Source organism: Pituophis catenifer, unplaced genomic scaffold (genome assembly GCF_029215685.1).
Source record: "Pituophis catenifer annectens isolate HBS135680 unplaced genomic scaffold, rPitCat1.0.hap2 SCAF_1, whole genome shotgun sequence".
Classification (NCBI taxonomy): Eukaryota; Metazoa; Chordata; class Lepidosauria; order Squamata; family Colubridae; genus Pituophis; species Pituophis catenifer.
In genome coordinates this window covers 256508726-256529948 of record NW_027256881.1, presented here as the reverse complement: position 1 = coordinate 256529948, position 21223 = coordinate 256508726, and the positions used below count along the sequence as shown (strand labels likewise).

The window sequence follows — 21223 nt, the reverse complement described above, 5'->3', positions numbered from 1 at the left end:
GATAAAGAAAGATGCAGTTTATACTCTACAATGTTTTCATTAGTGAGTGCGTGCAAATTATTTTTATTTATTTATTTATTCTACTTATATGTTGTTCATCTCACCTGGGGGCAACTCTAGGTGGCTGAGGCTTCACCCATTTCGAGAAACATGTGAGGCAACAGAATAATTCTTGTAGAGCAGTAATAACTTTTGAGGAAGCTGAGAGTCACCCTTTAGAACACCCTTTGGAGTGGGGGTTATCTCCCCCCTCCAAAAAAAAAAAGTAAAGGATGAGTCAAAGATAATTATTCAATTGGGTTTATTGTCATTTACATTTAAATGAAATATAGCATGATTAGCCGTTAGATATGTATTTAATGAGTTTACCTCTTGTTACATCAAAAATTACAGTATTTTGAAATCTTTGGGGGATGCACGCAGCTCTGGGCCTCAGGCAGTATATCCCATTGTAGAATGGGATCCTTAAAATGGTTTCCCTACATGAGCCAATATAGTTATTTATTTATTTATTTATTTATTTATTTATTTATTTATTTACCAATATTTATATGCCGCCCTTCTCCCAAAGGACTCAAATTGCCTCTTTAGGAAGCCTTGCCCCCAATGTGACACCCTTTCTGTCTTAGGAAGAAGAGACTGAATGGAGAAATTTGGCTTTTGGGATAAATCCTGTTGCTTCCACCTGGCTTAGAGCTATTAGGTCTTTCTTTGGGGAAATATAAAACAAACCCAGTAGCAGACAATCATCAGTGTTGTAAATATACTAAGGGTGTGCTTGGTAATATGTGACTGTATGTGTAATGCAGTCAACTCTTGTGAAATCTCTCTATATAATTTTTATCAGATTATTACATTAATAATGGCACGATTCAGAATGATATTTTGAACTCCCCAGAAAGTCAAACACATTATTCAACTGGATCTTGGTTTTCTCTCTCTTGACATCAGAAATGTGCTGAAAAGCTCAGGCAGCTGTTCCTTCCCCCACTTCTTTTCAAATCTGAGTGTGTATTAATAAACCAGATCACAGCCTTCAAAATGATGAGCTACTAAACAAATAACTGGATGACCACATTCTCTTGTCTCTGCTCTGCTTCCGTCTGCCACTTTTCATTAACAGAATGCCACAATGCACTGAACATATCTCTCAGTGTTCTGCTATATCTTTTCTGCACAAGTAGTTGCTTTTAGAGCACATGGATTTTATTAAGTATTCAAGGATAATGATACCGCAAAAGTGAAGCAGGCTGTTCTGATGGTACAGCTCCCTTTTATAGCTTGGGTAGTTAACTCAACCTGATGTTTTTCAATATCTTGCATATGAACATTGCTTTGCTTACATAAGTGACAAGCAGTTGTACTGAGCAAAATCTGGACCCTTAGTTTATTTAGGTTCAAAGAGCAGCCAGCCTGACCCATGTACTTTCTGAAGTGGTGTGAGAAACAGAAATTCCCCTCCCATTTTCTAACATATTTTTGCTTAGAATTGTTGCTGGTGTGTTTTATTAGAGCAGGATAAAATTTGCAGGAAAATATAGGCTATTAAAAGGGTGTATAGTACCACAAATTTTGCAAATTGTTTCATTGTAACAATCTACCTGTTTAAGCTATTTTCATAACATATTCTGAGCCTCAGTAACAGATTTAACAGAGTTGGAAGGGACCTTTTAGGTCATCTAGTCCAACCCCCCCCCCAAGCAGGAGACCCTACACCTCTGGCAAATGGCAGTCCAATCTTGTCTTGAAAGCCTCCAGTGATGAAGCTTCCACAACTTCCAAAGGCAAGTTGTTCCATTTGTTGATTGTTCTCACTGTCAGAAAATTTATCCTTATTTCTAGGTTGAATCTCTCCTTGATCAGTTTCCATCCATTATTCCTTGTCTGGCCTTCAGATGCCTTGGAAAATAGCTTAACCCCTTCCTCTCTGTGGTAGCCCCTCAAATATTGGTACACTGCCATCATGTTTCCCCTGGCCCTTCTCTTCACTAGACTAGCCCAGTTCCTGTAACATATACAGTTCTTATGTTTTAGTCTCCAGTCCTCTATAATCATCTTTGTTGTTCTTATCTGCACTTTTTCTAGAATCTCAACATCTTTTTATAGTGTGGTGACCAAAACTGGATGCAGTATTCTAGGCGTAGTCTTACTAAGGCTTTATAGAGTGGTATTAGTACCTCACTTGATCTTGATTGTATCCCTCTGTTAATGCAATTTAGGATTGCATTGGCTTTTTTGGCTGCCACTGCACACTGCTAGGACATATTTAACTGGTTGTCCACTAAGACTCCAAGATCCCTCTCACAGTTACTATTATTAAGCCTGGTTTCACCCAGTCTATATGTCTACTTTTGGTTTTTCTTGCCTAAGTGTGAGACTTTACTTTTCTCTTTAATCCTCAGAAATTCTTTGCCAGTATAATTTGATTGAACATCAACAACTTCTACCTATCCTGTTCTTGATTTCTCTAGTGACACTTCCCACTACACTAATTTATACCCCTGTCAATAGGTTCCAATTGTAATCTAGGAGAATATTGCTTCCAAGATAAAAGAAAAGTAACACAGATAGTTCTCATTTTTAAGCGATTGTGTGATGGAATGGACAACATGTTGGACAAGGAGACCCAAGTTCTAGTCCACCCTCACTTGTGGAAGTTCACCAAGTGGATTTGAGCCAGCCATTCTCTCAGTGCATTTTGTCTGATAATGTTGCTGTTACAGGGGAAAATAGATCTTAGATTGAAGGGCATAACAAACTAAAAAAATACTAAAAATGTGTGGGCTAATTAGTTTCACTCAGCCCAGTCCATGTTACATGATTCTTTTATGGAGATAAAAAGAGAAAGAAAATCTAATAAAAATCTAATACATAAATAATCCACACAATAAGGCAAAAGAAAAGTTAATTAAGTAACGATACAGCAGAGGTGAATGAAGGAGAAGGGCTAAGTAAAATCTAGGAGAATTGAAATTGTATTGTGTTTACATGAAGTAATGAAGTATAATAAGGAGTCAGAGGAAGGGTGGGGAAAGAGGAACTGAAAGGCAAATGAACTAATTGTAAGAGAATTAAGCAAGAATGAATCAAGTGAGAACAAGAAAGGGGATGGTAATTTGAAAAATAACATAGTGGTTTGCAAGAAAAAGTGCTGTCATCTATAAAACCAGCCAAAAAGGGAATCTGTGAGACAAAGAGATTTTTTTAATTTTTTTATTATTTTATTGTATGGACTGAGAGGACCACCCAAATCCAACAGTGTGCTTCTGGGCAGCATTCAACAGAAAAACAATAGCAAAAACAGTAAACCAAAAGAACCACATAGCATTAAAGCATAATGTGTTAATGGCAAACAAACACAATAATGAAAACAATCACTGACTGTGGTACTAGTATATGAATAAACAATATTAGTATGCTGGTATATATGTATAATTCTTTCCATCTCCTGTGATCTTGCTTCTTTTTTCACAGTCTCTGATCCGATTGAAAGAACTGTTGATTGGAAATTAGAACCCGTATGCAATATTCCTCATACTATATGGAAAATACATTTTTCCTTAATTAAGTACTGGAGTTTTTTTCTTGTCAGGTTTTGTAAAAATATATATAAAATTTGTTTTTGACCTATGGTACTATCTAGTATATTGAGCATTTCATTCTTAACAGAGGCAGAAATCTACAAGTTTTTGAAGATGTAGCAGATAAGTTAATTAATTGAACACATTTTTAAAAATTAGCTATGTGGAATTGTTCCATTGTATGTCAGTGCATTAGGGTCCAGGGCAGCCCCAATTAATAAAACATTTTGGAAGGTTCCTTCCTGATCATAGGTTTTGTATATACTCATGAACAAGGTTACAAATTAGTTGCTATGTATATGTTCTCCACCAGGGGTGATATTCACTTACTTTCCCTACTGATTCGCAAATGTGCGCCTGTGCCTTCCGCGTATGCACCTGGCCTCAAAAATGTGCCTAAATAGGATGGCATAGAGCCAGGGCGGGGGGGCGGTGAACCGGTCCGAACCAGCTGAATACCACCTCTATTCTCCACCCTAGTGATACTGGACTCCATTTCCCATCATCATTTATTATTAGCATAGTCAGTGATTGAAATTGGAAGGCTACTGTCAGACGCCAGAGAAATCAGGAGAATCAGGCAGTTCAAATGGGTGTAAAGATTTGTTGCAAGCTTATGCTCTCTACAAGAATCTGAATTACTAACAGCCTAAGCAAATTGGTGGTAGATAAGAGTCACAGGAAGTCAAGATGGGCTAGACTTAGATGTCTTATGGGCATGAAGCAACTCATGACTGATGACACATTTGACCACTCCCTTGGGCTCACCTGGTCATCTCCTACAGCTACTTTAAAAAAAAGTCAGTGACTTCTACATCAACATATTCTTGCCATACCCTGTGTATGTTAACTCTCCTTTTTTATTTCATTTGTTCTTCCATTTCTAAATAGTCTTAACTGTCTGAAAATTTATTTTATTCTCAAATAACTTCATCCATTCTTTCATACTCTGTGTTGAGAATGCGATATCCTAGGGCATGGAATCCTGGTTCTCTGTATCAGTGTCTGGGAATGATGTTATCAAGGAGAATAGCCAATGAGATGTTATGGTTAGTGTTGGACCAGTTGTGAGTGGATTTTGGTTCAGATTCTGAAGTTCAACCATCAAGTGCACAGCATGTTCATTTCTCTCACCCTAAGGTATCTCATAAAGTTAATAGAAGGGATATATATATCCCTTCTATTCTCTTTCAATATTTCAGAGGCTCTTTGAAGGACGTTACCATTAAGCAATTTAGAGAGGACGACATGGCTGTCAGACTGAAAAGCTCCATGTACCAATATTTTAGACAGTATAGCAGATATTCAACATTCTATGTATGAAGAAAATTTACACCACTAGATCTCCAGATAAATAGATCTCCAGGTCTCTGGAGTGGGATTGATATGATATCTCTCCATTCTACATTTTCTTCTGATGTAATTCTTATTCCAATTCAAGCCTGGAATGACAGTTCCAGCTGTTTTCCCTCTCTTCTGAACTTCCTGCAACTCTGTAATCCTCTGGGAAAGTTTTTGAGTTAGCTTGGAACAATGTGTAGCTCAAAGAAGATATCTACTCTAAGAAAATAACTTTCTTTTAAATATAACCAGTAAGCAATTACCAGCACTTTAAAACATGAACATGTAACAACCAGATGCTGCAAAAATTTCATAATTATCTTAAGTTGATTGGCCATAAGATATTTTTCTTGTATAATCATGACTGCTTGCTTCAAGCTTCATCCACACACATACACCTTTGGGGTGTGCTTCTATCTTTTAGCTTGTCATTAGCTATAGATCCTTGCATATTTTAAGACTGAAACAGAGCAGCTGTTTACTTAATAGATGTACTTGTCTGGACTATGTTTGTCTATTTTTATTAAGGCCGGTAGTAGCTGATGCTTTGGCAGAGCTGATGTTTTTCTCCCTGATTACTTCATCTCATGTGGATGTTAGCTAATGTAGTTTCAGTCTGGGATATTTTGAAGCTTAAATGAGAATAGGAAGCATTGTAATACTTTATCTATTTATGGTTTAATGTAGAATGATATTTTTTTCCAGAACAAAATGAGCTAGGGAAAATGTATTGCAGCATTCAAAATGCACCTGTTTTTCTAGTTACTATATGTGCCTGTTCATTATAAAGAATTTGGTTTTAAATCTCTTAGGCTTGGCTAATGAGGATTTTTCTGATTTATTATAAAGCTCAACATGTAGACAAGCTTCTAGCTGACTTGAAATTAGAGTTGGAAAACATTATAGAGCATTTTTCTTGATTGTAAGATGTTTTAATTTTTATAGACTCTACTTTCAAGTGAGTGTGCACAGATGCTTGCCTGTTCCCAATGCTATTTGTGAAGCTTGTGAAGACTGAATCAATTTTTTTAAAAAAAAAAAAACGATTGAAAATCAATCCGTGGTATTGTAATACCACTGCATAAATCTATGGAAAGGCTGGGTCTGAAACATTGTATAGTGATCTGTTCATCATCTTTGGAAAAGATTATATCTTTAGTTTGGGGAAAAAAGGGACTGAGGGAGCATGGGCATGAAGAAATTTGATCAAGAACCATGCAGTCAATAAACCTGATTTGAAGGAGATTTAGGATAAGTAAAAAGAAAGCACTTCTTTACATAGTATATAACAAATTTGTGGAATTAGTTATCATAGGTCCTGATGATACCTTTTAAATTTGATGGCTTTAAAAGGATGCAGGATAAATTAACAGAGGATAGAGCTGTCGAAGACTAATAGTCTTGAAAGTTAAGATTACCAGCAGATTACACAGATCCAGCTCAGAGGTGGTATTCAGCAGATTATGACCGGTTCTGGAGAACCAGTAGCGGAAATTTTGAGTAGTTCAGAGAACCGGTAAATACCACCTCTGACTGGTCCTGCCCCCATCTATTCTCTGTCTCCTGAGACCCACTGATCGGGAGGAATGGAGATTTTACAGTATCCTTCCCCTGGAGTAGGGTGGGAATGGAGATTTTACAGAATCCTTCCCCTGCCATGCCTGCCATGCCATACCATGCCACACCCACCAAGCCACGCCCACAGAACCAGTAATAACATTTTTTGAATCCCACCACTGATCCAGCTATAGAGAAGACAGTATTCGGAGAAGAGGATGTCTTCTGTTTGAGACCACCCCAGAGGCCAATGTGTAAAATAAAATGCTGGAGTAAGATGAGCTTTTTCCATGGAACTGTAGTTTTCTAGTGCAAGTATAATTTCAGAATGTCATGGAGGAACTTGGATATAGTGGCTACTTGGAACATATAATTTGCTTCACTCAGGAACTTTAACTAAGGATTTCTTTATGAATTCTGTTTTGTTCTGGAAGAAGAAGTCAATATATGACAACTGTAAAATAGATCAGGAACTGGAGACATTTTTTATTATGCTGATTTGAGAACTTCTGCAGAATATCATGCCTCCATGTGCTCTATTGTTAGCTTAGGGGAAGTTGCTGAACTTGACATCTTGGCATTTTGTATCCCAGTTAGATCCACTATCTTGGAGCTGGAGGGCAATACAGGTAGTCCTCCACTTACAACAGTTCATTTAATGACCATTCGAAGTTACAACAACCATGAAAAAACTGATTTATGACCATTTTTCACACTTACAAACCATTACAGCATTCCCATGGTCATATGATCAAAATTCAGATGCTTGGCAACCGACTCATACTTGTGATGGTTGCCGTCATAGGGGATCAGGATCCCCTTTGGCGATTTTCTGACAAGCAAAGTCAGTGGGGAATCCAGATTCACTTAACAACTGGGTTACTAATTTAACAACTGCAGTGATTTACTTAACAACTGTGGCAACAAAAATCGTAAAATGGGGCAAAACTCACTTAACAGATGTCCCACTTAGCAACTAAAATTTTAGTACTTAATTGGGGTCATAAATCGAGGACTACCTGTAAATTAATGACCATCATTCCTACCTCTGTTCATGGCAACCAAGTTGGTAATAGCAGATAAAATAACAAAAGTATTCCTAATAACTATATTTTGCTTAAGTTTGCCTGTGTTTTGATAGAGAAATGTGATGATTCAAATTTCCTTTCATTAACCAGGACACACCTTGTATTCTTTGTTCCCACCCATTCCAGACTTATTTTAAAGCAAGTTAATCTTTTTTACTGAAAGGTGTAACTAACAACCCTCTGGTTCAGGCATGAGTTATGGGTGATCCATCAACAGCTATATCTTAAGAATGACCTGAGCTTGTTTTAACTGTATTCACACAGCTTTTCTCCATCTCCTTCCTATGGCTACTCTAGTCTGATCATTACTTATTTGGATCCTATAGAATGTGAATAAGATAGAATAACTGCACACACACAAAGAAAGCCTTGTTGCATCCTTTCTGCACCACTTTCTTTCTTTCTCTCTCTCTCTCTCTAGTTTCTACTAATGGGAAGCTCTAGCTTTACACAATAATTACCTTCATTAAAAATGGAATAACTAGATTAATTACATATAATAATTACGTTTCTGTTACTTGTGTTCTAAACTTGTTTTTCTTTTCAGTCCCAGGTGAATCATCATACTTCTACCAGTAATGAGACGTATCAAGAACGTCTGACAAGATTAGAAGGTGATAAAGAATCTCTCATATTGCAGGTATGAAATTTGCATAACCTTGCATTGATGATGCCATAACAAAGTCTTCCTCCTAGTAACTATAGAGATACAGCCATGGGATTTTCTTGACAATAATTTTGAACTAATTTACCACTGCTTCTTCCAGAACTTTTTAAAACTTTCCAATTTCCTCCAACCCTGGGATTTCCCAATTTTTTCCCATCCAGGTACTGACCAGATCTGCATTGAAGAACTGCGATGTAGACAGGAGCTAGGTGATGTCTTATCCTTCCCCCAGAGTTCTTTGACTAACAAAGTCCAAAATAGGACTTCTCTTCAGCATAACTAACATGGGCTTGTCCTAGTGGGATTGGACAGTTCATCAGGTCACCTGAAGCTATGCCATTAAGGGCTTTAAAGGTCAGAAAAGAAAACATTTTCGTTTTCTGTCTTATCCAGATAGAAAAGATATATACAGTTGTTTCCAAACTTGGGAATTAAGCTATAGTATTCTTTTAATTTTCTCCAAAAAGTATAAAGGGCTTTCCTTCCTTCTTTCTTTCTTTCTTTCTTTTTCTTTCTATCTTTCTTCATTCATTCATTCATTCATTCATTCATTCATTCATATGTCATGTTTCTAGACTGCCCATCTCCCTCAAGATTTATGTTAATAACTAAAACATTATCCAAAAGAAAGACAAAAGACCAGATCTATATGGTGATATATTTGCCTCTTGGAGAATGTATCTTCAATGATAGAACTGCGCTTCTTAAACTATGCCATAAGGTAATCTTGAAACAAAGTCAGATTTTTTTCTCTACGTCCATATTACTTTCATGACCATAGTCATTTATCCTTCCATTGGCCTTAAATGTTCATGATAGTTAATTGAAGATGATGATGTAATTAGAATAATTTTTGTGAGCTGTATATCTATTTCCTGCTCTAGTATCTATTTCGCATTCAGAAAAGCAGGTGCAAGTCATTAATGTTTCTTTTATGGGGCATTGCCTTAATAGGGTATCATGTAGAAATATGACATTATTTGCAAAAGTACATTTGCACGGCAAGTAATAATTGATTCAATTATTTTGCAATAGCTTACACCATTAAGCTAATGCAAGATATTTTATAATGGATCTAATTATTATTAATAGGGGTCTTATTAGAAATATTTTCATTCCCATAAAATCAGTTGCAGCATTTTTACTCACCGGTTGTGAAATGAGTGGATTTTTGTACATATAGTACAAACATATAGTAATAAAAAGATGGTATTCTGATTGCAACTGAAAATTTTTAAAGTCCATGATCTTTCAGACCAAAAGCAGGATTTCCACAAGTGACACAAAGCAAGATATATTATATTTTAGAGTTGTACAGGCATTGTTGAGTCAATATTGTAACGATGAGGATAGGCTTTACCTTCTCTCAGTGATGGTCAGGTAAAGCTAAAGAAGGCTGAAGGACACTAATGGGAAAAATCCTAAACTGAGAGGATACTGTTTATGAAAAAAATCTGTAACCAATGTTGGCATTCATAGTCAACAACTTTCTCCTTAAATCTATGTTACTTTGGAAAACCTATAATTATGTACTATTACAAAAGTACAAAAAGTATGTCACTGATCCATCATTCTGCAATAGTTCCTTTATTAATACCAACCCTGTCCAAAAGAAGGAAGGAGATAGCAAATCCATGAAGTTCTTCAATCAATTTAGCCCAAATTTTAAGTTTTATGAAGATTAAAAAAAAACTGAATGATACAAATCCCCATTTATCATATGATAATTATATATTTATAAACCACATTTTCAGATGGATTACAAAAGCTGTGCGTATTATGTATGTATGTATGTATGTATGTATGTATGTATGTATGTATGTATTTATGTATTTATGTATGTATATATGTACCCTGTTTCCCCGAAAATTAGACATCCCCTGATAATAAGCCCAATCAGGCTTTTGAGCACATGCGCTAAAATAAGCCTTCCCCCGAAAATAAGCACTCCCCAAAAATATTTAAACGCAGAGCTGGAAATCAGGTAAGACGGCACGAGGAGCCCCATCTTGCTCCACGTGCCCCAAAATAATAAGACCTCCCCAAAAATAAGGCCAAGTGCTTATTTCAGGGTTCAAAAAAATATAAGACAGGGTCTTATTTTCGGGGAAACACGGGTATGTATGTATGTATGTATGTATGTATGTATGTATGTATGTATTTATTTATTTATTTATTTATTTCCTAATTTCTTTTAGGATGGAGTTATTTATTTCTTAATAATGTTTCTCTATAAATCTCTCTCAGTAATAATAATTCTCTCTTTTGTGGCAATTTCATTGCATAAATTCTCCATTCGTGTTCAAGCTTGTATACTTTGAACTGGCGAGAACTAACACACTGACAGTACTAGGACATGTCTTTTGTGTACTGCGTTACGTAAGTTAGAGAGGCTTTATTTGATAGGTGAGCTTTTCTTGTAAGAAGAACAGTTATTGGTTAGCTTCCTGAAAGGTTTTTTTGCTTTGTGTTTTTCCTGCTTTTAAGGGGAAAATTGGCAAAAGCTGAAAGGACTTTGCTTGCTCAAAGCTTGCTTAAAATATTAACAGGGTTTCTACAAAGGCTTTTTTCTTCAAAGGAGTGTTTAATGTAAATATTATTGCATGGTCTTCAGGTCAATTTTTAATAGATCATTTTTCCTTTGTTTCTTAATTAATTAAAAATTCTCTTGGTTCATTTTTAATGTGCAATGTAGTGGTTTTTAAGGTGAAAATTAAGTTGTTTTTGAAAATAGCTAACCTGTTAATCAGTTTGTAATATTTGCAGGAAGGGTTAAGAGGCATATGACAGGGAAGTTAATATAAAGATCTAGGCCTGTGGGAAGGTGGGTTCAAATCCTTCTTCAGACACGAAATTAACTGGAAAACTTTATATAATAAGATTGTATTCAAAAACAAGAGATATGATTGCTGAAAGTATTATTATTTTTATGTTGTTACTTTTGCACGGTTGTTGCTACTGCTACAGTCGACATCATCCTTATCCTTAAATTGCAGGTGAGTGTTCTCACAGACCAAGTTGAAGCCCAAGGAGAAAAAATCCGAGACTTAGAAGTTTGTCTTGAAGGGCACCAGCTGAAGCTTAATGCTACAGAAGAGATGCTTCAACAGGTAGGAAAACAAGTTTGTTTTTCAATGCAAGTTCTTCTTTAACCAAGCACACTTAATATCACTCTTGATTCTACAGACCCTTCAACTAAGGCTGAGATTAACTATGTTCCCAATGATCAGCTGTACTTATTTGCTTTGATGTTGAATTTTTCAGTCATATTGCATTATATTGCTATTCAGCTGGGGTGTAAAGTGATACTACTGTATACATTATTCATTACTATCTGACAGTGAAAATTCAACAAGAGAACTGGATATGGCTAAGAACCTGTTTGACTGGTTCCCTACTCTTTTAATAATATAGAAATTCATTGAAACTCAGAACTTAGAAGCTGTTTCTGCTCAGTCTCCTGAGACTGAAATTACAGGAAAGTTAAAGTACCTGAATTTACAGATTTTGGGGACTGGTTTACATAAATGCTTAAATAAAAATATTTTATTTTTAAACAAATTAAAGAATATCAATGTAAAATCTCAAAATGAAGTCCATTGTTTATAAAATTATAATTCATTTTAAAAACCCTGTATTTTTGTTCTCAAATCAAACCAAGAAAAAAATGTTTTTATGCTGCCAATTAATTACTCTTATTTACAAAGAATCTAAGCAACACAGCAGTTATTGAATTATGAAAACTTAATTCCATAGTGGCCCGTTAAAATAAACAATAACAAGAAATGCTTTCAGAGGCAAGCATTACAGGTAGTCCTCGACTTACAACGATTCATTTTGGTGGTGCAGGGGTTAGCATGCAGTATTACAGGCTAATTCTGTTGACTGCCAGGGGTTCAATCCTCACCGACTCAAAGTTGACTCAACTTTCCATCCTTCCGAGGTCAGTAAAATGAGAACCCAGATTGTTGGAGACAATATGCTGACTGTAAACTGCTTAGAGAGAGCTGTAAAGCACTATGAAGTGGTATATAAGTCTAAGTGCTATTGCTATTTAGTGACCATTTGAAGTTACAGCAATACTGAAAAAAGTGACTTATGACCATTTTTCACACGTACAAACATTTCACATCCCCATGGTCATGTGCTCACAATTTGGATGCTTTGCAACTGGTTCATATTTATGCCTCTTGCAGTGTCCTGGGATCATGTGATCACCTTTTGTGACTTTCTGACAAGCAAGGTCAACAGGGTAGCCAGATTTATTTAACAACCATGTGACTAACTTAACAACTGTAGTGATTCACTTAATAATTGTGGCAAGAATGGTCGTAGAATGAGCAAAATTCATTTAACAACTGTCTCACTTAGCAATGGAAATTTTGGGCTAAATTGTGATCATAAGTCAATTACTACCTGTAATTAGCTGCTTGTAGGAAACCAGTATGGTATAGTAGAGAGAGTAATGGGTATGAATGGGAAAATTTAGTGCTAGTCTCAGTTTCATGAGGTGATTGTGTGACTTTGGGCAGTCAATCTCTTTCAGCCCAATATACCTTTATAAGTTTGTTATTAGGAAAATAGGAAGAGGCAGTGCTGTCTAAACATTGAGTTGTATGAAAGGTGGGATATAAATTTAACAGGTAAATAAAATCAAAATTCCAATGGTAGGGCCAACCATATCCTTTTATAACAAAAGGCATAGAGGGGTTAGGTTGGTTCTATTAACTGAAAAATGGATTACTGAATTAAACAGTAATGGTGACATTTAAGTCCAGATGGGCTATAGTAAATAGAATGCTGGAGTCCACCTGGGACATTCCGTTTCAAATCTCTACTTGGCCATAAAAGTAATTGAATGATTTTGAGCCAGCTATTATCTTTCAACCTAATCTGTCTCATAGGATTGTTAGGAACACTAAGAAAACAACAGCATCAACAACAAAAACTGGGGGAAAGATGGAGTATTTGGGACTTTTTTTTTTACACAAAAGGATCCTATCCTTTTTTTTCTTTCTTTCTTTCTTTCTTTCTTTTTTTTTTTTTTTTTTTTTTTTTTTTTGAGATTCAGGTCATAGAACATAAAAATATACACTATAAGGTAGTTTACCTTTCCCTCTGAAATGCAGGTAGTCCTTAGGTTACTTTACTTTTACTTTTACTTTTATTTGATTTATATACCGCCCTACTCCCGAAGGACTCAGGGCGGTGAACAGCCAACAATAAAATACATACATACAAAATTTAAAAAGCAGAGATAAAATCGAATTAAATAGTTTGGCCCAGACAAATTTAAAACCCCAATCAATTTAAAACAAATTTAAATTTGTTTTAAATTTAATTTAAATAGGTTACAACAGCAGTTGGGATCAGGATTGCTGTTGCTAAACAATACAGTCATAAAATGCCATGCTAAACAATTACATTACTTAATGAAAACAATCCTGGCAGTTCAGGTTGCCATTGTAAACCCAGGCCATGTGGACCATTAAGTGAGGAAAGGTGGGAATCCCAGGTAAGGAGTGCAGAGAGACCGGAACTGCAGGCAGGAACTAGGAAGCATGGTCAATATGGTGGTGGCCAAGAGGATCAGGTAAGTCAGCAGAAGCCACAGGAGAGCCAGGGGAGGCATTGAACAGATCAATGGAGCCCAATGGAGGACTGACAGAGCAGGTCAGAGAGCTGGCAGGTCAACAGAAGCTATGGGACAGCTGACAGAGACCCCAGGTGGGCTGACAGACACTGCTGGAGAGCTGTTGGAGACCGTGAAGGAGCAGTGGGTGCTATGGGCAGTGGTGCATTATGGAATCCAGGAAGGCAGGGGTGCCAGAGTACCAGATCCCTGTATTTATACAAAGTTTTGAAATTTTCACTCATTGCTAGTTTAAACGCTGCTTTCTTTTTGGTGGCGAACATTCCAGTTCAGCAAATGTAAATCTCCAAAGTGGTCACAGACCATCACGCAAGATTATTTTCATGCACTGTAAACTAGCAAACATTTGTTTTCAGTGATGTTCCTTTAATGTTGACTCCAGTCACCTCTTTCCAGTCTTTCTGGTAAATTAAGAATTTCTCTGTGGTAACTTAGGAATTTCTCTATAATGCAGGAAGGAAGTAGAAATTATTTGTAAATTAAAGCTGCTAAATGTTCACTGCTGTCTCTTTTCAGTATGAAATGTGCTGCTTCTGGGTTGAAACCTATGTATTATTAACCAATCCATTTATAAATTCCATTTTCTTTTTTCCCTTTACCCCTCCACTGTAAATATTCCAAGTAAAAAAGGATATGTTTTTATATTTTGAACAGATCAGACCAAGCCTGGTGAACACAGCCAATCAGGAATCATATAGAAAAAACAGTGATTTCATAGCACTAACCTTTGACTGTTTATGTATATATTTATTTAAATAAATAAATATATACTACCAATTAATTAAACTACCAATAGCTAAAGCTCTCAGGGTGGTATATAATAAAGCACAATTAAAATATATCCAATCCAGTCAAATCAAATACTAAATAAAGACCCCCTACAAACTGATGGTTGTCAAACATCTAAAACAATATGAATTATAATACAATTTTAAAAGGCTGGAAAAATAAAAATATCCTCACCTGCCACCAAAAGGATGTTAATGATGAGCTTCCCTGAAGAGGATGTTCCATTCATTGGATGCCATTATTTTTGTCAAAGAACCCAAAGGAGGCCTCCTTAGAAGATCTTACTTCATCTCCTAGTTGGGGGGAAAAATCAATCCTCTCACATCCTCTTACTGTTAATCTTTGTATTCCACAGTGCTTTTAAAATTTAACAGTTCAAAGTTCATTTTGGGTTCATCAACACTGTTTCTAGGACATATTAATACTTATCATCAATAGATAGCTTCTTTTTTTGTCTCTTTTGAAGGGAGTGTAAAAATGGCTTATTTCTCGGTGTTTATTGATGGCTGACTTGTCTAAATGCCAGGCTTCGAAGAATCCCCTTACATTTTTGGATTTAGTTTGGCCCTGGATGCTTACAGTTCCCCAGTTGAAACTATGGTTGAATCTGTCCGTGAGTTGTGTGATTAAGGAGTTTTCATCATGTTGTCTGTCTGCTAGTTGGTATTCATGGATGGACTCTGCGAGTCTTCTGCCCACTGCAGTCCTTACAGTGAATGTTGTAGAACAGTGGTGGGTTGCTCCTGGTTCGCACCGGTTCGCAAGAACCGGTAGTAAAAATTTTAGTAGTTCGGAGAACCGGTAATAACATTGTCTGGCCACGTCCCCAAACTGATTCCTGGCCCGGTCGCCGTTTGCTTACCCCGCCCACCTCATCAGAGGCTTTTTTTTTTTTTACTTTTAAAACCATTTTTTTTTTACAACCTCTTTGGCTGAAAAAATGCTTTTAAAAGTTTTTTTAAAAAGCCTCTGATGATTGCGTGGCTCAGCTGGGATCATCAGAGGCTTTTAAAAGCATTTTTTTCTATAACCTCTTCGACCAAAGAGTTTGTAGGGACAAAAAATGCCTTTAAAAGCCTCTGGCGTTCCCAGCTGAGTTGCCTGATCATCAGAGGCTTTTAAAAGCATTTTTTTCCGCAACCTTGGTAGTACAGTGGTTTAATGCACCCTGTAATTAACACAGCTGCCTGCAATTTCTGCAGGTTCAAATCTTATCAGGCTCAAGGTTGACTCAGCCTTCCATCCTTTCTAAGGTAGGTTAAATGAGGACCCAGTTTGTGGGGGCAATAAGCTGACTTTGTATAAATATACAAAAGTATGAAGGCTATTGCTTAACGCATTGTAAGCCGCCCTGAGTCTCCGGAGAAGGGCGGCATATAAATCAAATAAAATAAATAAATAAATAAATAAAAATAAAAACCTCTTAAGGTTGTAGAAAAAATGGTTTTAAAAGTAAAAAAAGAAAAAGTTGGCCACGCCAACCCAGTCACATTACCCTCCCCCCACCAAGCCATGCCCACAAAATAAGCCATGCCCACAGAACCGGTAGTAAAAATTTTTAGAACTGACCCCTCTTGTGGATATCTTATATTTGTCTTTGTCTTTTGCCCCAATGTGAATTTTCTGACAACATGATCAACAGCCAAACATTTACAGGAACATATATTATTTTCAGGAAGATCCATGGTGTACAGCTGGAACTGATGTCTGGGATTAAGCGTAGCCCCACTTGACCCCATTCTTATTTATGTCTTATGCAGCTCTAGCACGCATTCCTTAGACTTACGTGTTGCACTGCACAGCTTTGCTATTTTCTGTCATGTACATTCTTCAAGGGACATATGCCCCGTTTCTCAGCTTTGCTTGGAAACCTCTGAAGCTGCCATTTTATTCCTAAACTATTTCCTTTTTCCAGGACATTTTTCAGTTTCCCAGTCTGGCCTTTAGCCCTGAGCTTCCTGATTATCTCTCATACAAGTCTAGCCAAGCTCAGCTGGGTTGTGTCACAAAGGCCGGACGGATGGCCATTTTTAGTGACATGACAACAAGATCGCCCCTCTCCCCTCCTTTTCAGTTTTCAGATCTCAAAAAGACATGACAAAAAAAGGCATTAGTTGTTGATGCTATACAGATACTATAATGGCCAGTCGTAATTGCTGAAATGCCGCAGGAGGTTTTTAGTCTTGTAAAGCTCCCCTTTACCCCTGAAAAATGTTTCTGTTTAAGCTTTTTTGAATTATATCTAGAATTAGTGTTGAATATAAATGCATAAGTCTATGTGTTGAAATGGTTTGGTCTGGAAAGTTTGGGCTTTCTCCTTTTCCTTAGATTTGCAATGTTTTAAACAGTGAAGAGGAAGGCTGCAGGCCAATGTCTGTTACTGTGTAGTAATAACACAGTCAGGTTCTTAGCTGCATTTGAGTTAAATGAGTATCCCATCCCTACTACATCTGAGCTGACACACGGTTCTTGTAAAGTGCAGCCTTCATACAATGGTGATACTTGCTGAATTTTGCAAAACAGGTAGGATTCTTCTTTTCAAACTTCTTTCTTGAAGAGATAGAACAGAATAGTTTGTGCTTTCAACAATATATATTTTAATTAAGCATATATATTGTTTTCGACTGTTCCATTGCAGTAAAAGATTTTCTGCTTTGTTTCTGTCTTCTAAATTTTTAAAACCTGATAGTTGGGGATTTTGCTGCATTTTCAAACTGTATTTTCCAGATTTTGTTATTTTAAATAAACTAAACATTTCAAAAACAATATGCTGTTTTAGAATTTACAGTCGCACTATGAATCTGTGTTGCTATTCTATACTTCCTATACTATTTAATATACCATATTATTACTACTGTTCTATAGTATTTACATATTTATTCAATGTATTTCACATGAATTTTTGAAAACAAACACTTGTAAATCATATAAAACACAAATAATCTCATGGAAGATTATTTTAAATAGTTTAAATAGTTTTTAAATTTAAATTTTTATTTATTAAAATAAAATTTTAATTTTAAATAGTTTAAAAATCAATCTTAACTTAAAGATAATATTCAGTGCTAATTTATAAAATTATGTTTGAGAAATATAACTTTTCCAATCGTGCCACTTAGATTGTTTTTTTATGAAACCATTTTTTTTCTTGGAAGTTGTTTTAATTTATAATAAATATATGTATATTAATATAAATAAAACAATAGTATAGATGGAAGCATAATGCTGTAAATAATATATTATTTACTATAGCTCTACTCTGACTTTGCCATTCATATTGGCGTTTCTATAGAGTTCAGATAGTATATATTGTATTTGCACTTCAAAAGCTACAACTCTGTACTTTTACTTTTTACATCTCCATATTTATTTAAGCTGCCTTCCAATTGCATCATACCGCTGGAATACTCTGTAATTTCCACATAGCAAAGTGGGCCATATTCCACTAGCAAATTGGTCAACGTAAGCATCTGTTTGAAAATAGAAGTAATTACTTCCACATGTTAGCAACTGTACCATTGTTGTGGATTTAATAAGACAAACACAACTTTTGGGTTGATCAGAGACAGATTTTATATATTGCGCAATAGGTTCAAGGCTCTGTACATGAAGCGTTGAACAAAGACAGGAATTAGGTACAATGGTTTTATACCCTTCTAGACAAAGGATTCTTTTGAAGTCAGCAGTTCATATGGTCCTATACATTTATCAATTTTAATTGACATTACAGAGTTTCTTTGCAAAACAATCATAATTTTTTTTGTAGATTACTGAAGCATCTCTTTTATCTTTTAACGATGGACAACTTTTAACTCATGTGGATCCCCTTGACCTAACCAACCCTTAAGATGTATGTCATTAGAATGTTCCTTTCTTCTGACAACTTAGAGGCCTCCTAGAGGAACCAAAAGGACCTTGGCTGAGTTTGTACTCTTTCCAGCCGGATGCATTGCTTTTTAGAATAGAGTGAATAGAAAGTTATCCAGTGGTCATCCATCAGAGCCCGCTTCATTACATTATTCCCCCCTCTGAAAGTTTTTCAATGCAGAAACTTTCACTATTCTCATATAAGTTTAACTTCTGAGTATACAAGATTCCAATAAACAAATCTACCATATATAGGGTCTAACAAAAGATAATTAATAAAAGTAAAGGATAGGTAGTTCTTGATTGTTTTTCTACTCTCTTGATTCTTGGGGAGATTCTCTACCTTTTTCTACAGGTTCCATTTTCTCATATGGGTCTGCCTCAGAATCTTTATGTTCTTCCATAGGATATGGACCAAGTTGATTAAGAAAACGTTCTATCAAAGCTAGTTCCTTTTCAACTTGAATCTCCTTTACTGTTCTTATTTATAGATGTTTCAGCATAGGGATTGCACAAGGAATAAAAGCTAGGCCTGCCACAGCCATATTAATTCACCCGGATCCAGGCAACCAAGAAAACCACATGTCAGTTGTTTATAACCTCTGACCTATCTTGGAAGCCCTATCCTGCAATTCCTTGGCAATTTCTCTGACCACACCTGATTTGTTACATGTTCCTGTCCAGTTTGTTGGTAAACACAAATATGCATCCTTTCCACATAAGAAGATTTATGGAAAAGGCATGCACTCAGTAGTTCCTTGCATTAGTCCAGACCCCTAAGTCCCTGCCACAAACATTCCTGCCAGTGGTTGCAATGGGACTTCCAGTGAGAGGTCCTTCTGTTTATCTCTGAGAATTGGTCCTTCAAAAAACATATCGAGAGGTAGTATTTCCAGGTGGAAAAAGGATACACAAATCTAATTTGGACTTCAAGTTGAACCAAAGTGGAAATTCTGAAGGTTGAAATGGTCTTGGACAGATTCCATCCACCCCACTTTCCCTTCTGAAAGTTTATTTCTGGTAGCCTTTGTTCTAACCCAGAGTTGTGGTTTGACAGGAACAGCATGATAAGATGTAGGGCTAGTAGATAAACATAAGCAGCATTTCTGACCTAGGGTAGGGACATACTGTTTAACAAGATCTTGACTTTATTCCAAAATCCATGATATATAGTCTCCTCTATGCAATTGTTGTAGAGGCCCATTTTCCTTATCTATTCCCCCCTCAGCTGGGAATGTCAATAGTGCAACCTTAGGTGGTGGAGTTGACTTAGGTCTAAAGTAAGAACCCCGTGCATAGACAATGCATTTTTGGCGGTAGCGAACTTGACCTAAAGTGTAGTCATCTAGGGAATCAATGTTCATCTTATGTTCACTTGAGAGTCCTAGTGCGAATAATGTCCAAAGCCATAAGCAAATCATAATCAACTATGGTGTGAAGCTCACTACGTCAGGGAGAGGGTTAGTGGTGCATGTGATTTGGGAAACAGGAGTAGCAATAAAAATCCTAGGTCTACCACAAAAACGTTCCTTATATATGTAAAACAAAATTACTAGCAAGATTAGAACAACAAGTACCCACAAAACATACTCCCAAACTTCTAATAACATTAGCATGTGTAAGAAAGTGTTATATTAAAGCTAATAATATGTATATGTACAATGTGAAGGCAGTTGTCCTCTTTACAAATCTTCCACCGTGCGTAGAGAATCAGCTTCCGGAGTGATTCAGCAAGGCTGATGGTCACCTGGTATCAGTCTCATCCAGTGGATCCAGGATTGTTCTCCTAAGATCTTAAAAACACAATTACAAAACCAATACATCTGGGCGAGTGCGCAAAGGAATCTGAGCAGTTGTAGTCCTTTTCAGTGGGGAAACAGCATAGGCAACCACTGAATCCTAAGAAAGAAAAAAATACAAAAATAGTCCAGATGATGAAGAATGCTATTCCCACTGGTGGCTGGATCCTTTGGATCATCAACTTCACTGGATTTCCTTGATGAGATTGAGCCCGTTCACTTGGGGTCTAACTTCCGTCCAGTTTGGATTAACATCCAATCATCGTGGTGGAATTTGTGGACTGGAAACTTCAAAGGTGATGTTTGGGCTAATAGTCCTTGTTTCCTAAAAACTTTAAAATATCTGGACAGGTTATACACATATTGTTTCAATACTTTGTCACTGGTTTCCAAGGAAGTAATGCATATGCTTCCTGTAGTGAAAACTACTCCAAACAACAGTTCATATGATGATAATCTGTCTAGGTTGGGTAAAATTCTTGACACCACTGTTGCTGTAGCATTACTGCAGATAAAAGCTGCAACCCACCCTGTGAGGTGGTTCACTATGACTAATAAATATTTTACACTCCCCACTTTTGGTAATTCTGTAAAATCCACATGAATACATTGAAATGGTCTTAAAGCTGGTGATACATCTTACCCATCTGTTGTTTTCTGACAGCATGTTCATTCACCTTTGTACAAACCAAACATTTGTTTATAATTGATGTTACTAAAGGATATATCCCAATACAATCATAGCTTAGTTTAAAAGTTCATGTACAATAGCTTGAAGTCCCCAATGACTCCACCCATATTTTGCCAAATGATGTCCAGAGACTAAGGGTTACAATGCATTAAGCAATAGCCGTCATAAAGTCAGCTTATTGCCCCCCACA

General features: G+C 36.3%; 1 protein-coding gene across 1 annotated transcript in view; it reads left to right on the top strand.

Annotated features, from left to right (window-relative positions):
• Positions 1-21223, top strand: part of PPFIBP2 (PPFIA binding protein 2) — a 125606-nt gene that overhangs the window by 52322 nt on the left and 52061 nt on the right. Inside the window, exons 4-5 of the mRNA XM_070934362.1 lie at positions 8115-8207; positions 11231-11344. Of these exons, the coding sequence (XP_070790463.1) occupies positions 8115-8207; positions 11231-11344 (207 nt within the window). The remainder of the gene's footprint in view (positions 1-8114; positions 8208-11230; positions 11345-21223) is intronic.